The sequence below is a fragment of the Oncorhynchus clarkii genome, chromosome 4 (assembly GCF_045791955.1).
Source record: "Oncorhynchus clarkii lewisi isolate Uvic-CL-2024 chromosome 4, UVic_Ocla_1.0, whole genome shotgun sequence".
Classification (NCBI taxonomy): domain Eukaryota; kingdom Metazoa; phylum Chordata; class Actinopteri; order Salmoniformes; family Salmonidae; genus Oncorhynchus; species Oncorhynchus clarkii.
Genome location: NC_092150.1, coordinates 57,071,956 through 57,086,402, shown reverse-complemented (window position 1 = coordinate 57,086,402; position 14,447 = coordinate 57,071,956). Strand labels below are relative to the sequence as shown.

General features: G+C 41.8%; 1 protein-coding gene and 2 long non-coding RNA genes across 3 annotated transcripts; all 3 read right to left on the bottom strand.

The window, feature by feature from the left end:
• Nucleotides 1–1,104: 1,104 nt before the first annotated feature.
• On the bottom strand, nucleotides 1,105–12,805 carry LOC139408010 (transport and Golgi organization protein 1 homolog). The gene is made up of 14 exons (XM_071151853.1): nucleotides 12,725–12,805; nucleotides 11,846–11,896; nucleotides 11,606–11,728; nucleotides 11,350–11,431; nucleotides 9,344–9,396; nucleotides 9,130–9,220; nucleotides 8,914–9,052; nucleotides 8,541–8,733; nucleotides 8,285–8,352; nucleotides 6,778–6,866; nucleotides 3,206–3,265; nucleotides 3,054–3,100; nucleotides 1,566–1,914; nucleotides 1,105–1,422 (listed from the first exon to the last, which is right to left on the bottom strand). The coding sequence occupies exons 1-14, from the start codon at nucleotides 12,803–12,805 to the stop codon at nucleotides 1,142–1,144; spliced, it is 1,707 nt and encodes a 568-aa protein (XP_071007954.1). The 3' UTR covers nucleotides 1,105–1,141.
• Nucleotides 12,806–12,831: 26 nt separating this feature from the next.
• LOC139406981 (uncharacterized) lies at nucleotides 12,832–13,666 on the bottom strand. The gene is made up of 3 exons (XR_011634046.1): nucleotides 13,588–13,666; nucleotides 13,348–13,458; nucleotides 12,832–12,898 (listed from the first exon to the last, which is right to left on the bottom strand). It is a non-coding gene; the product is annotated as an uncharacterized lncRNA (long non-coding RNA).
• Nucleotides 13,667–13,770: 104 nt separating this feature from the next.
• Nucleotides 13,771–14,256, bottom strand: LOC139406982 (uncharacterized). Its single transcript, XR_011634047.1, has 3 exons — nucleotides 14,130–14,256; nucleotides 13,984–14,005; nucleotides 13,771–13,859 (listed from the first exon to the last, which is right to left on the bottom strand). It is a non-coding gene; the product is annotated as an uncharacterized lncRNA (long non-coding RNA).
• Between the last annotated feature and the right edge of the window lie 191 nt (nucleotides 14,257–14,447).

The following is a 14,447-nucleotide window of genomic DNA, read 5'->3' as shown; positions in this document are numbered from 1 at the left end:
TCTGTAGACTAGAGCAGGGTTTCGCAAACTCGGTCGTGATTCAAATAATCAAAGCTTGATGAGTTGATTAATAGAATCAACTGTGTAGTGCTAGGGCAAAAGGACTGAGTTTGGGAAACCCTGGACTATAGCATAAGACTCAAACCCTTGTATGCCCTTACTTTTCCCTGTGTCATTCATTCAGAACCACTTTCAGTGTACAGTATGGTGACAGGCAGAGCAGTGCCCAGCTACACAATAATTTGACAGCCTCGATAACAGTGTACATCATAACATTCCAGATATGCCAATAATCAGTCAAGTGTTTTGGTAGAGGTAAATAGTCAGTGGGTACAAAGAAAAGTTCTGGGACCTACAGAGTAAAACATTTCTAACCAAAGCATGCAATGATATACATTTAATGCAAATAGTCTTTAGTCACGTGCAAAAAAAAAATTTGCTTATTTTCTTTTTATTGATAATAAATAGAAAAAATGTGATGCATTCCTGATGTAACATAACAAAAAGAAACAAATGTGAAACAAATGTAATATGACAGGTGTTCAGTTAGTGGGTGATTTACTGGCCTTTCACATGTAATGCAGCTACCCATACAAAACAAAATGCACTGTCAGACATTTCCTTTCAAACTAAAATGGATCGCAAAAGTTGTCATATGCGTCATATGAACAATAGAAAACTGCAGTATCTTTTACCAGTTTTATTAATAAAATATCCTAAGAACAGTAAATTACATCTGACTTTCAACTTTCCCTTTCAGTTCATTCTGAAGAGAGTTTTGGGAAGAGCTCAGATAATATGGTACTTCTGAAATGATTGATCAAGCAACCCAAAAGCTTGGGGTCCATTTCTTTTTAATAATAATTTCCACAGGAAACCATGATAACATTGTGAAATGAATACAAAAATCAACATAATAACCTTTAAAAAAAAAGCTCAGTCACACAATAGAAATGTTATTGCACAATAGGACCTCTTGCAGAGTAACAAGCCTCAGTACTACTCCTCTTCAAGTCTATTACATTTCAGACAAGAAACATAAGACATTGATTTTCTGATGCTTTAATAGGAACTAACTTTTTAGATACTTCTGTTGTTTGGTTGATTAAATGTAGCTGGGTCGTTAATGGTTGGTAGGTGTCTAAGGCTCTGCCATGGCAGAGCTGTCTGAGTCCTGGGGGGCAGCTGTTGCCTGCTGGGACCTATAGTCTTGCCCCTGGCCCTGGGGGCCAGCGCCGGGCTGGGGGCCCACTGAAGAGTCATGGCCATGTGGGACCTGTGGCTGCATAGGGAAGTCTCTGGGGCCGACATGAGGGTATGGGGCCACCCCAGGGGGCAGGATGGAGTGATCAAGTGGTCCATAGTGCACGTAGGTATGTGGGGGTCCCATGGGTCGGGCCATAGGAGTGCTGCCGGAAACACCTAGGTAGAAGGAAAAATGAACAAACAAATTAAATATAACACTGTAGTACCAACATAACAATAGTATTTCAGTTGTGGTTAGCGATGCGAATAACAAAGACTCAACTTGAGATAAAAGCTGGGGGCCAGAATTCACCACCTACCGAATGGGGGAGGCACCGGTTCATAGTGAGAAGGTGGAGGAAGGTACCGGTTGTGTGGGGAAGGGGGACTGTAAGCACCAGGAGTTGGACGCCGATGTCCGGGTGGTATCAACGGGTGTCCGTTAGGCGGTGGGGGTCCAGGAGGCATCATGCCTGAGTGTCCGTTGTCTGGTCGGTACACGGGAGGCATGAAGGGTGGGGGAGGAGGGATGTGGTGGCGTCCGGGAATGGGACGGTAGCAGAGTCCGGAGGGATGGCTGATGACTGGTCTGAGGGGGCCGGGTCTTGAGTCGGGGGGGGGGCTGATGGGAGAGACCAGCAGGGAGCCAGGACCCTGAGGTCGAGTGTTCTAGAGGAACAACAACAAAAAATATTAAAACAAAGAATAGCAATAGGTCCATTGTACTTGTAGCCCTGCTGCTGGCACCAACAATGAGAGTCCCTTTCATCTGATTCAAACAGTTTCGTTAGGTTAGAACAAAACAAACAATTATGCACTGGTGAGAAAGACAACAATATCCCACAATAATAAGTCAAGTTACACAGTCCCACAAGAATCACACAACCAAGTGCTACACACCGATTCAGAATCAGGACCGTTTCCACAAAGCATTAACCTCAAAACACACACAGCTTTAAATGATAACACATTTGAGATATCCATCATGTAGTTGTGCTGAAGTTATGGCTTTGTAGAACAGTGTCACCAATTCATTCAGTGGGGGTCAGAGGGAGGGTGGGTGTTGTAATATAGGGAAAAAATAAAAAGGAGCTTACAGACGGGCCACGGGGAGCGGCAAAGGTCTTCAGACTTCAATGGGACTAGGGCGGCAAAAGGCAAGCAGTTTTGCAATTGTCGCCGTTCGTGGTACTCACTCCAGTGAGCTGCGGCGTTGGCTCTACGCTCAAGGCTTCAAAATATGCATGGTTGACCATTGAGCAGAGTCCATCTCGCCAACCAACCAATGTTTTAAAATCACAACCGTCGAGCTGACAACAACCGAGACCGCTGGCATCTACACACAGTAGGCAGAAATGTTCAGTTTACCGCAGCCCGTCTGTAAGCTCCTTAAAACAAGCAACCACGCATGTCAGACTCCAGCCAGCAATGTTAAGTCTGACAACCCTGTGAAGCCACTACCCAGCTGACTGCCACTCCAGCCACTGATCCACGGCTGGGGTAAGCATGCTCACACACACATCCACATCCCTGCCACTGCTGCCTCCAACATAATACTCACTGCCTCTGGGTTCTCGGTGGAGGCCTGGGCCTCAGCCTGTGACTCTAGTGGAGCGGTCTGTTTAGTGCAAACACACCCACATGATGGAGGAACAGGGGGGAGAGATGCCCATAAGACCGTAAGGACTCACGGTGTTTCGTTGAAACTTTCCTTCTCTAGTTCCATGTCACTTTTTCCCTCCTGACATTGTTACGTAATAAGGAAGTAAATAACCTGTGAACATTTTCAGTCAATTTGAGACACTTACCGAGCTGCCCAGATCGCTTGGTGAGGATGTACTTGGGGCCATGGTGTCTGTGGAGGATAAAAAGGGCAGAATGATTAGAGGAGATTTAGGATAAGGGCTCGATTAGGGATAATACCACATCAACCCTCATTGACAAAAAATACAATCCCTACCAGGTCTAGAAGCCACTGGGTGTTTGTGGTCAGGAGGGTAACGGCCGCGCGGTCGTGGTCCTGTTGGACAATAAATACACGGTGATACATCAACGTAAAACGTCAAATCTTCTAGAATGCTAACCTTGGCTCTCCTGGTTGTCATTAGGCACCTGACTCAAGACCACGTTACTGGTTCATGCTACCATCTATTTATAGCAAAGTCTGGTCTATTTGCAGTCCGAGGAAAATATTTGGTCATGTCATGGTAGGATATTATTCTTCCAGAACTAGAAGTACCAGTACCAGAATATTTGAGATTCTTCAAAGAAGCCACCCTTTGCCTTGATGACAGCTTTGCACACTTTTGACATTCTCTCAACCAGCTTCATGAGGTAGTCACCTGGACTGCATTTCAATTAACAGGTGTGCCTTGTTAAAAGTTAATTTGTGGAATTTCTTTCCTTCTTAATGCATTTGAGCCAATCAGTTGTGTTGTGACAAGGTAGGGGTGTTATAAAGATGGTATTTTACCAAATAGGGCTAAGTCCATATTATGGCAAGAACAGCTCAAATAAGCAAAAAGAAACAGTCCATTACTTTAAGACATGAAGATCAGTCAATCTGGAAAATTTCAAGAACTTATAAAGTTTCTTTAAGTGCAGTCGCAAAAACCATCAAGCTCTATGATGAAACTGGCTCTCATGAGAAATGCCACAGGAAAGACCAAGAGTTACCTCTGCTGCAGAGGATAAGTTCATTAGAGTTACCAGCCCAAATAAATGCTTCAGAGTTCAAGTAACAGACACATCTCAACATCAACTGTTCAGAGGAGACCACGTGAAGCAGGCCTTCATGGTCGAATTGCTGCAAAGAAACCACTAAAAGGACACCAATAAGAAGAGACTTGCTTGGGCCAATGAACAAGAGCAATGGAGATGAGACTGACAGAAATCTGTCCTTTGGTCTGAAGAGTACAAATGTGAGAGTTTTTGGTTCCAACCTTTGTGTCTTTTTGAGACGCAGAGTAGGTGAACGGATGATCTCCATATGTGTGGTTCCCACCGTGGAGCATGGAGGTGGTGTGGTGTGATAGTGCTTTGCTGGTGACACGGTCTGTGATTTATTTAGAATTCAAGGGACACTTAACCAGCATGGCTACCACAGCAGTGGTACGGCATCCCATCTGGTTTGCGCTTAGTGGGACTATCATTTGTTTTTCAACAGGACAATGACCCAACACACATCCAGGCTGTGTAAGGGCTATTTGACCAAGGAGAGTGATGGAGTGCTGCATCAGATGGCCTGGCCTCCACAATCACCCGACCTCAACCCAATTGAGATGGTTTGGGATGAGTTTGACCCCAGAGTGTAGGAAAAACAGCCAACAATAGACTGTTGGAAAAGCATTTCAGGTGAAGTTGGTTGAGAGAATGCCAAGAGTGTGCAAAGGCATCATCAAGTCAAAGGGAGGCTACTTCAAAAATCTCAAATATATTTTGATTTGTTCAACACTTTTGGTTATTACATGATTCAATGTGTTGTTTCATAGTTTTGATGTCTTCACTATGATTCTACAATGTATAACATAGTAAAAATAAAAACCCTAGAATGAGTAGGTGTCCAAACTTCTGACTGGTACTGTGTGTATGTGTATATACAGTTAGGTTGGAGTCATTAAAACGTGTTTTTCAACAAGTCGGTTAGGATTAAGTTCATCTCTAGGAGACAGAATGCGTCTCCTTCCTGAGCAGTATAACGGCTGCGTGGTTCGAGTACAGGCTCAAAATGGCCAGCATCCCGGAGTCTCCTCTTCACTGTTGAGACTGGTGTTTTGCGGGTACTATTTAATGAAGTTGCCAGTTCCTCAACGTGTGAGGCGTCTGTTTCTCAAACTAGACACTAATGTACTTGTTCTCTTGCTCAGTTGTGAACCGGGGCCTCCCACTCCTTTCTATTCTGGTTAGAGCCAGTTTGCGCTGTTCTGTGAAGGGAGTAGTACACTGCGTTGTGCGAGATATTCAGTGTCTTGACAATTTCTCAAAAGGAATAGCCTTCATTTCTCAGAACAAGAATAGACTGGCGAGATTCAGAAGAAAGTGCTTCGTTTCTGGCCATTTTGAGCCTGTAATCGAACCCACAAATGCTGATGCTCCAGATACTCAACTAGTCTAAAAGGAGGCCAATTTTATTGCTTCCTTAATCAGAACAACAGTTTTCAGCTGTGCTAACATACTTGCAAAGGGGTTTTCTAAAGATCAATTAGCCTTTTAAAATTATACACTTGGATTAGCTAACACAACGTGCCATTGGAACACAGGAGTGATGGTTGCTGATAATGGGCCTCTGTACGCCTATGTAGATATTCCATAAAAAATAAAAAATAAACTTTCCAGCTACAATAGTCATTCACAACATTAATGTAGACACTGTATTTCTGGTCAATTTGATGTTATTTTAAATGGACAAAAATAAATGCTTTTCTTTCAAAAACAAGGACAACTCTAAGTGACCCCAAACTTTTGAACGGTAGTGTATATTTTAAACATAAAAATGTATGGAATGCAGTAATCCCACAAGGGAAAGCAAAGGCTGAAGCTTTTGTAACCTAACGAGTTCCACACACAACAGCTGAACACAACAAAAACTCCACCATAATACTGAAAGAGCAAGAGGCATGCAAGAGCGGTTATTCCAAATTGTGAAAGCAAACGGGGGCATAGGAGCATTCTGGGTCGTCTGGACACGCAAACACAGGTGAGAAAGATGGCAGTAGAGGGAGAAAAGATGGCAGTGAAAGAGACAGGAAAGAATGTCTTTGAAAATCAGAGAGGACGTAATCAGAAGACAAACATTAGGAAGAGGAAAAGGTCAGAGGTGGGTACCAGTAAGGAGCAGGATGAGAGCAGTAGGAAGAAAAATAAGTGAATTATTAAAACACCACAGCGGAGGTAAAGACAGGGAAAAGGAAAGGTGAAAAAGAAAGCGGGGAGTCAGGGCATACAAGGGTGAACAAGGGGGGTTTGATTGGCTGAGGGATGGTACTGCTCAGCCAATCAGCAGGGCCAAGGCTGTCCGGGCCGGGGGTTCAGGAGACTCCCGATAGGGCTCGTTCCTTCACCCCACAGGGGGGGCACCCGTGAACTTCTATCATGAGAGGAGGGGGAAGGGGCACCTCCACTCACAGGTGAGGGCCCGTACTAATCACCTGTTTAGCAAAACCATTTAACAAAACACTGTCCGTCTCTCCACATTGGACCAGCTGCAAGGAATACAAATCAAAACCTCAGGAAAACATGCATTTCAGAGGGTGGAAGTCAAACAGCAGATGGGGTATCAGACAGTCAAAAAGTCCAAGATCTAATTTGAAACGCAGTCACAGCTGATATCCAACCGACAAGACAATAGAAATGTCCAGGAACGTTACAGAACGTTCAGATAGAAATATGATTCTCTGTCCTCAAGAATAGTGTCATATCAGCCCTATTCATTTCATTTCTATCTGCAAGATATGTTCTGACAATTTTCCCTTACTGAATGCAGACGTGCCAGTCGCCAGCACTAAATAACGTGAACTGAGGATTGGTTCTTACCTTGTCGGAGAGGCATGGGAGCCATCCCAAGGGTGGGCTTGAACAGAGGCCTACGGAGCTCATTCAGCTTGCTGGACATGGAAGTCAGTCTAGGGTGAAAAAAAGAGACCAGGCATTTAGATTCTCAATACTGTACCTCCAAATCTAGACTAATACAGCTTGCAAAACTGTGACCAAAACACTTGCATTTGTGGCCCTTCGACTTGGCAGTGCAACCTTTGGTTCACAATGCTTCTCTTTTTACTTTACTATTATGACTCATTCAAAAAGTAAATGTGATATTGACCAAAAATTAACCAAATGAAAGGATCTGCCTGTCTCCATTTTGAGTGAGCAATAGGTGAGGTGCGCATTCTAATTAGCACAACCATATGACCGCTGCTTAAAATGCAATTCGGAAAAAGGCCGTTTGCAAAGCAGCTACTGTTGTTCTAGTTACAGAGAGGAGAGTCACAGCTTTCTGTGAGTATACAATTACATTTCTCAATATGGAGCTCATGGCACCACTTAACAACCGGAGTAGGCTATGTAGTACATGGTTTTGATGCGCCGGTGGAGTGCACCATTTGCAGTGAATAGGGCTACATCCAGTAGCCTGGACGGGCCTAGTGCTGGAAATCTTTTGTAAGACATTACATTTGCTAATAAATTAGCTATCTAGTAACATTAACATTTTTAGAGTTAGCAATCTAGATAAGTGTTTTGAGTTTCCACAGGTGGTGAATAATATAGCCTAGGTCAAGCTGTGTAGGCAGACATATTGGATCATTTTGGATTCTAATTGGACAGGTTTCACATCAAAATACCAATCATGCATTCCCTGGATGTGTTAGAAGAAATATCTTACTTTTTGAATCCTAGAATACCATCTCAGTTCGCTTGTCACTGGAGAAAAAATATATTCTACTGGCTACTGTTGATAGTGTACAAAAAAGAAAGCTACAAAGACAACTAGCACTTGTCTTGGCTAGCCTACTGTAGACATATTGAACTCTCCTTCAAAAAGCAGTCTGTCTTGATTAAGGGACAACATACTATTTTTAAATGTAAAATAATATTTTACAGGCTTACTTTAGAAAATACATTTCCGCAATTCTAACAAACAGAGCAATGTCTTACATTGCAAAATTATATCATACAGCTTTTTAATATATCATTAATAAATAACCAAATGTAGCCTATTACTAGCTGAATAGAGAGAGAAAGCATGCATCTCAATGGATTTATAAACTTCCACTGACAAAAAAAGTCACATTGCACCCTGAGTAAATCTATCTAAATCAATGTTAGAACTCAAGGGCATGCTAATGTGAAGATGGCTAGTCATTATTAGCCTGGTTCTGTATGGAATGCAGGTACATTATGGGACACAGGTCAGGTAATTTTATCCGTGCAGTGGCGAAAAATGTATGCAACCAAATCATGTGCTGGTGCCATCAACTAAATAAGCCTTGAGCCCTGCATTGGTATAGCCCAATTGAGTCTGTTGTATTAGTGTTGCACTCACAAGTTATGAAGGTGAATGTTTTCCTTCTTCTCGTTGAACATAGCTCGCTCTGCGGCGCGTGCAATCGCCTAGAGAGAAGGAATAGACATTTAAAATCTCCTGTTTTGGACTAAATTCACCTTACAAATGACTGGCCAAACAGAATACTTAAAAAAAAATGTCCTGATCCTAATGTATGTGCCATCGATGGGGGTTGAGAAATGAGACATGTTGTTTCTTTAACAAATGGACAAAAAAAAAGTTGTATTGTACAAACCCAGTTCTCGTGAGATTTCTGCTCCTGCTTAATGATCTGGGCTTTGTAGGACTTCTCGGTCCGTTTCAGCTTATCCTGGATCTCTTTAACGCGCTGCCTACACACCTTGACCTCCTCCTCTAGGGCCTTGCTGTCCACCTTCGTCAGCCGGTCTTCCTTGTTGGGGCGCTCAAACTCCTCCTTGGTCAGCTTCCTGTAAGGCGACACACAAATTAAATCAAACTCTACTTTAAGTCCATTTGAAAACCTCAAACCTCACAGTAAAATAATACAGTAAAAGACAATGATTTTTGTTTTAATGCTGTGGAACCATGGAGAACAAACCCTACTATAGTATTAATGCATGAACTGCACCACTTCTGATTCTACTTACTGCTGCAAAGCGTTCTCCTTCTGCTGGTACATCTCGGTCATGATGTCATTCTTCTGCTGCAGGGTCTTGTACTGGTTCTCCATGTGGTTCTTGTCACTTTTCAGCAACAAGATGTCATGCTCCAGCTTCTGAAATTGCTCTGTGGCGAAAACAAGTTGACAGTGTTGAGAGAGAAAAGGGAGTGATGCATATCAAATTCTAGTTGCTGGGACATACCTTCCAGCTCTTTCCTGGACTTCTCTTCGTTCAGCAGCTTGGTCATGAAGCGATCGCGCTCTTCCTCCACAACAGACAGAGTGGTCTGGACCTGTGGAAAGTTCTGCCAACAGTTAGTGCAAGAGTTGACACACTTCTTGGTTCTGAGCACAAGTTTTACCTGCCTTCAGGTACACAGAAATCTGGGTCTGTTCAAGAAAGAACTCAGTCTTACCCGAGAGACGACCATCATTTGCTTAATGCGGTTTTGGATGATGGTCTGCTTGTCTGAAACAAATAATAGTAAACACAGTGACACGTTTCAGGAAAGTAGGCGTATGTACCGTGTCAATAATTCACAGGAGAGGCATTTGAATGTATAACTATCATGTATAACTATCAAAATGCGTTTTCTTTTTTGCAAAATGCCTTCTGGTATGTGAACTTCCATGTGCCTTAATAACAAACTTGTATACCATCCGTAAATACGAGTAAAAATGGTAAACTACGAGCCGAGTTAGTTTAGCCACAGAAAAAGGAAGGAACCTTCCCTCTAGTCTTGATTGGCTGAGATAATGGATGAGCTGGACGCGCCATGAAACGAGTTCGGATTGGTCTGCCATGTAGCACGCTTTGGTCTATAACATGAGCTTCTCAGTATGTGTAAGTAATCCTTTCTAACGCAGCTTTTTTGAAAAGATGCTCTCCACTTTTAGGAGGACCAAGTTTTGAAATCAGTGGACTGTCCGGTGGAAGCAGAGTATGATAGCTAAGTAGATGGAGAAAATTCTGTGGTTTGATTGCAAATATGCAGAGGCAGTCGAAAATAGAACACATTGAAGGCCGTTGTATTCTGGAGACAGGTGTTTTATACATCTTCAAATTAAGGGAAACTATTTTCAGATATAAGTTTCTAATTGTCAGAAAGTCGTTTTCTCATTGCAAAATAAAGCATATTGTTAGCTAGCTAACGTTAGCTGGCTGGATCGCCAACTAATGTTAAGTGATTGATCTGTGTAATAATATTATTCATATCGCAGACGCATTTGCATTTCTAGTTATAGCCTAATGTTAGCTAGCTAGGTTAACATTGAACTAGTTGGTTAGTTTTAGCTACCAGGGGATTCATGCAAGGTAGTAACGTTATGAGTTTGGATTATGGTTAATTGTTTAGCTAGCTAAACAAAAGTCTCCACTATGCAAGTAACCAGATTTTATTTGATATGTGTGTGATCACCAGAGACGGTAATATGTGAAGAACATGACCTGCATAAAAGTCCAAATTAGGATATAACGTTAGGCCAACGAGACACTGTCCAAGTACTAAAATTCTCCAGTAGAATACCCTGCTTTTACTTCGTCACACTAATATCCGTAAGCTATTTTCTTAATTTGTATATAATGATTTTGTTGTGAGTTTATTTTCCTGTAATAATGAATACTAATTAGCTAAAGTTAAGACTTTGTCAGGTATATGATATGGTCATTATTTGAACTGGCTAGCCAACTAACAAGCTAGAAACAAACCAAACCAATGTTTAGAAATGTTCTTGGTTTGCTAGATTGACATATACAAAATTCCATTTTTAAATGGTTGGGTTTATTGGTGTTAAAATACACCAATTATGCTATTTTGGACCACCAGGCTGCTGATGTCATGCGGCCTGTCGTTTTTTGTGATTCGATTTTCTCTTCATAATAGAATGTTCATGTCACCGCGACAACTGTCTACAGACATGTCGATAGACGTAGTGTAAACCAGCCTTTAGTCTTGAAATCTTTGGTAGTTTAGTACACGACCTCACATGTGAATCCTTAAAGAGATGGGTGGGGCTAAGGTTAAAGAGGGTGTGAACAATGCTGAATGGGTATAGACAAAGAAGAGCTCTCCAGTATGAGTTACAAGCTTATTAACTTTCAAAGCAGAATTACTTTCCCATTGTTCCTCAACTGTAGTGTTTGAAATACCATTTTGTTGCTCCAAGTCTCTACCTTAATCCAATGTAAAAACGATTTAAAATGTTGCTACATAAGACCAAATCACATGACAGTATCCTAATCAGAGAAGGCTGGTGGGAGGAGCTATAGGAGGACCATCTCACTATAATGGCGTAAACGGAACGGAGTCAAGCACACTGTTTCCATGTTTTTCATTCCATTCCAGCCATTACACGGAGCCCATCCTCCTATAGCTCCTCCCACCAGCCTCCTCTGATAAGGACACAGTGTCAGGTGACTTACCGTTAAAGGCTTCCCCGTTAGCCACAACTCCACCTTTCAGGTCATCGCAGGCCTCCAGGTCTCCTAGCAGGTCAGACAGAACCTGCCAGAGAGGTTGAGAAGCACCAATTGAGACACTTTTCCCCTGGAATCAGTCAAGAAGTATTTTTTTGGAACATAATAAAGGTGACATGTTTCTTTGTCATCAAGGTGCATTTGAGAAGGTGTGAACAGGAATTGATGTGTGTAACAATATCGTAACGTGTAAAAAACAAACCTCAACGTTGTGGTCCTTTTGAACGAGGGAATCCTCCAGGTCTTTCTGAGACTTGTGGTAGACTTTGATCTGCTCTCTTGTCTCCCTGTGCTTCTCCTCCCACAACTTGGCAGCATGGTGCAGCTGTAACAAGGAAATTAGGTCATAAGGACAATGCTATGCAGGCCCTGCATGGCCAATGAGTCCTACACAATGTCTTGAGGCTTAAATTGTGAATCGTTGTTCCATATTGGTACTCACCGAGAGGTTCTCCTCCTTCAGGGTGGCAATATCCTTCTCCAGAACCTGGTGCTAGCCAACAAGTCAGATTTTTAAAATGCTTTTCGGCGAAAGCATGAGAAGGTATTATCTGATAGCATGCACCACCTCAAAATGCCTGAATGCGACGTAAACAAAGACTCTGCTTATCCGACGCAGCACAAAACGCAGAAATAAAATATAAAACATTCATTACCTTTGACGAGCTTCTTTCTTGGCACTCCTATATGCCCCATAAACATCACTATTGGGTCTTTTTTTCGTTTAAATCGGTCCATATATACCCAAAATAGCTTTCTATGGAAGCTGTGTCATTCAGAAAAAAACATTGTTTTTAAACGCTGCGTCATTTTTTAAAATTAAAAAAGTCGACGATAAACTTTCACAAAACACTTCGAAATCCTTTTGTAATCCAACTTTAGGTATTAGTAAACGTTTATAATCTATCAAAATGATTACAGGGCGATGTATATTCAATAGCTCCTCGTCTGCAAATCAATGGCTGCCAATGTCCACATTTACAGCGTCCTGGTGGAGACTGGAAGAAACGGAAGCCAGATAGTTGGATTTTCCAACAAAAAATTCAATTGAAAATGACGACAATGGCGACATCGTGTGGAATTTGTATGAATTGCATGCAGGTCGATATTAAATTTTGTCCTCTTTTAACAACCCATGAAAGTGACTTATGGAAATTATTTTTAGCTTTCAGAGAGCAGTTTTTCTTGCGTTTTTCAATGAAACACACGATCTGTTATAGTCACAGCCGTGATTTAACCAGTTTTAGAAACTTCAGAGTGTTTTCTATCCACACATACTAATCATATGCATATACTATATTCCTGGCATGAGTAGCAGGACGCTGAAAAGTTGCGCGATTTTTAACAGAATGTTCGAAAAAGGAGGGGGTATTAATATAATTGACATATTTTCATTGGGCATGTTCACGTATATGACATATACCTTGGAGAGTGCGTCCTGGGTCTTCTTCTTGCTGCGCTTCAACTTCTCAATGGTTTTGTCCATTTCGGACATCTATGGGCAAAGATAATGATAAACATAATGACAACCATCTTTCTCTGTGCTCATCAACGAGCCATCCTATTTAGGATAGTAGCTGGCTAATAGTAGCTGCCTATGCTGTCTACATCACGAAAGCAACTGCTCTCTAGGGTGTCTCTTTTGTTTGCAGGCTGTCACTTTCTCTCTGTGACTGCCCGCACAAGTCCAGGTAGCTGTAATGGATTGTGGTCATTTTAGTCAATTACCACATTTTCTGCACTAAACTATGTTGAATATTTATTTGCCTGTTGAAAACTACAACGTCCCAAAGTTTGTGCTTCATTTGATTTCTCTCTAGAGAAACGGCACATTGAGCTCACATAATAAACTAACTTAATGGGATTCAAATAATTGAACCGACATCAGAGAATTGGTTGTTCTGAAACATTTTAATTACAGCCAAATCGCTCAATACTACTCACCATATCTTCATGTTTCGCAGTATTGGCCCGCTCTTTGTCAAAGGATATGGCGAGTAAGTGATTTTCCTCATCCAGGCGCTCATTTTGTCTCTCCATCTCTTGCACAATATTCTATTGGATAGAAAAAGAAAATGCGTAGTCAATTTAAACACTATGGAGAAGAAAACAATTATAATAAAAAATTAAATAATTGTCAACATGACAATGACATGTGATCAAGATAATATTTCTCAGAGACACCTCCAAATCCTGGATCTTCTCCAGAGATAAAGTGGCAGATTTTTCAGACAGCTTTTGATTTTCTTTAAGTTCTTCGCCCTAAGGGGAACCCAGTAGAAATATACTGTCAAAACATTATGTCCCTTAATTCACATTGAACTCAAAATTCTGGATCTTAGTCAGTGAAAAGTCTCTGCAACTTACCCGTTGCCGCACTTCAGCGACCTTTTGGAGTATCTCCTTCTTCTCTTGTTCAAGCATTTTCATCCTGTCCACCAGCTCTTTTTCAGTAACTAATAAAATACATGACGAGAATATGAAATCAGACATGGTTTACACGTGACAAGGACAACAGCCTGTAAGCAATATGAATGAGGATTCACTATGCACCCTAAATAGCCAGAGAGAAGAACTTACTTAGATATGACTTGCTTTTGACCTGTGAGGAGGAAAACAAAAAAGTGGCAGCAAACAGCCTCCTCAATGGTAGCATACAATACATCATAGAATAACATAAAGCAATCAGAAATTATGAAAGCGGTAACTGTGCAACAACGACTTACAGATAGAATGCTCCTCCAGAAGAGGAAGCCGATGACCCCGGCACCTGCAGTGACCAGCACGGGTTCACAGAACACGCTGTAGAAGTCTGGACCTGGCTTCCAGTGCTCTGGCAGACTGGTGACCATCTGGGGAGAGACAGGTCCAATCAGTATTACGACAGCACATGTCAGGCTTAGCAAATAAGTTGGGTAATAGTTGGCCTGAGATGACAGATGAAAATAAGTGATGTTAAAAACATTGAACTAAACCATCAGGCATTCCAGTGTTCCATTTACAAGCATGGCTAATGGATATCCCACTGACCACCCTCTAGGTCA

Excerpts from the sequence above, each read along its gene's own strand:
- LOC139408010 (XM_071151853.1), bottom strand. The coding sequence starts at position 12,805 with ATGCCCAATGAAAATATGTCAATTATATTAATACCCCCTCCTTTTTCG. Across the intron at positions 11,729-11,845 it reads TGAAGGAGGAGAACCTCTCG|CTGCACCATGCTGCCAAGTT; the intron begins GTGAGTACCAAT and ends TCCTTGTTACAG. Across the intron at positions 9,221-9,343 it reads AAATGATGGTCGTCTCTCGG|GTCCAGACCACTCTGTCTGT; the intron begins GTAAGACTGAGT and ends AACTTTCCACAG.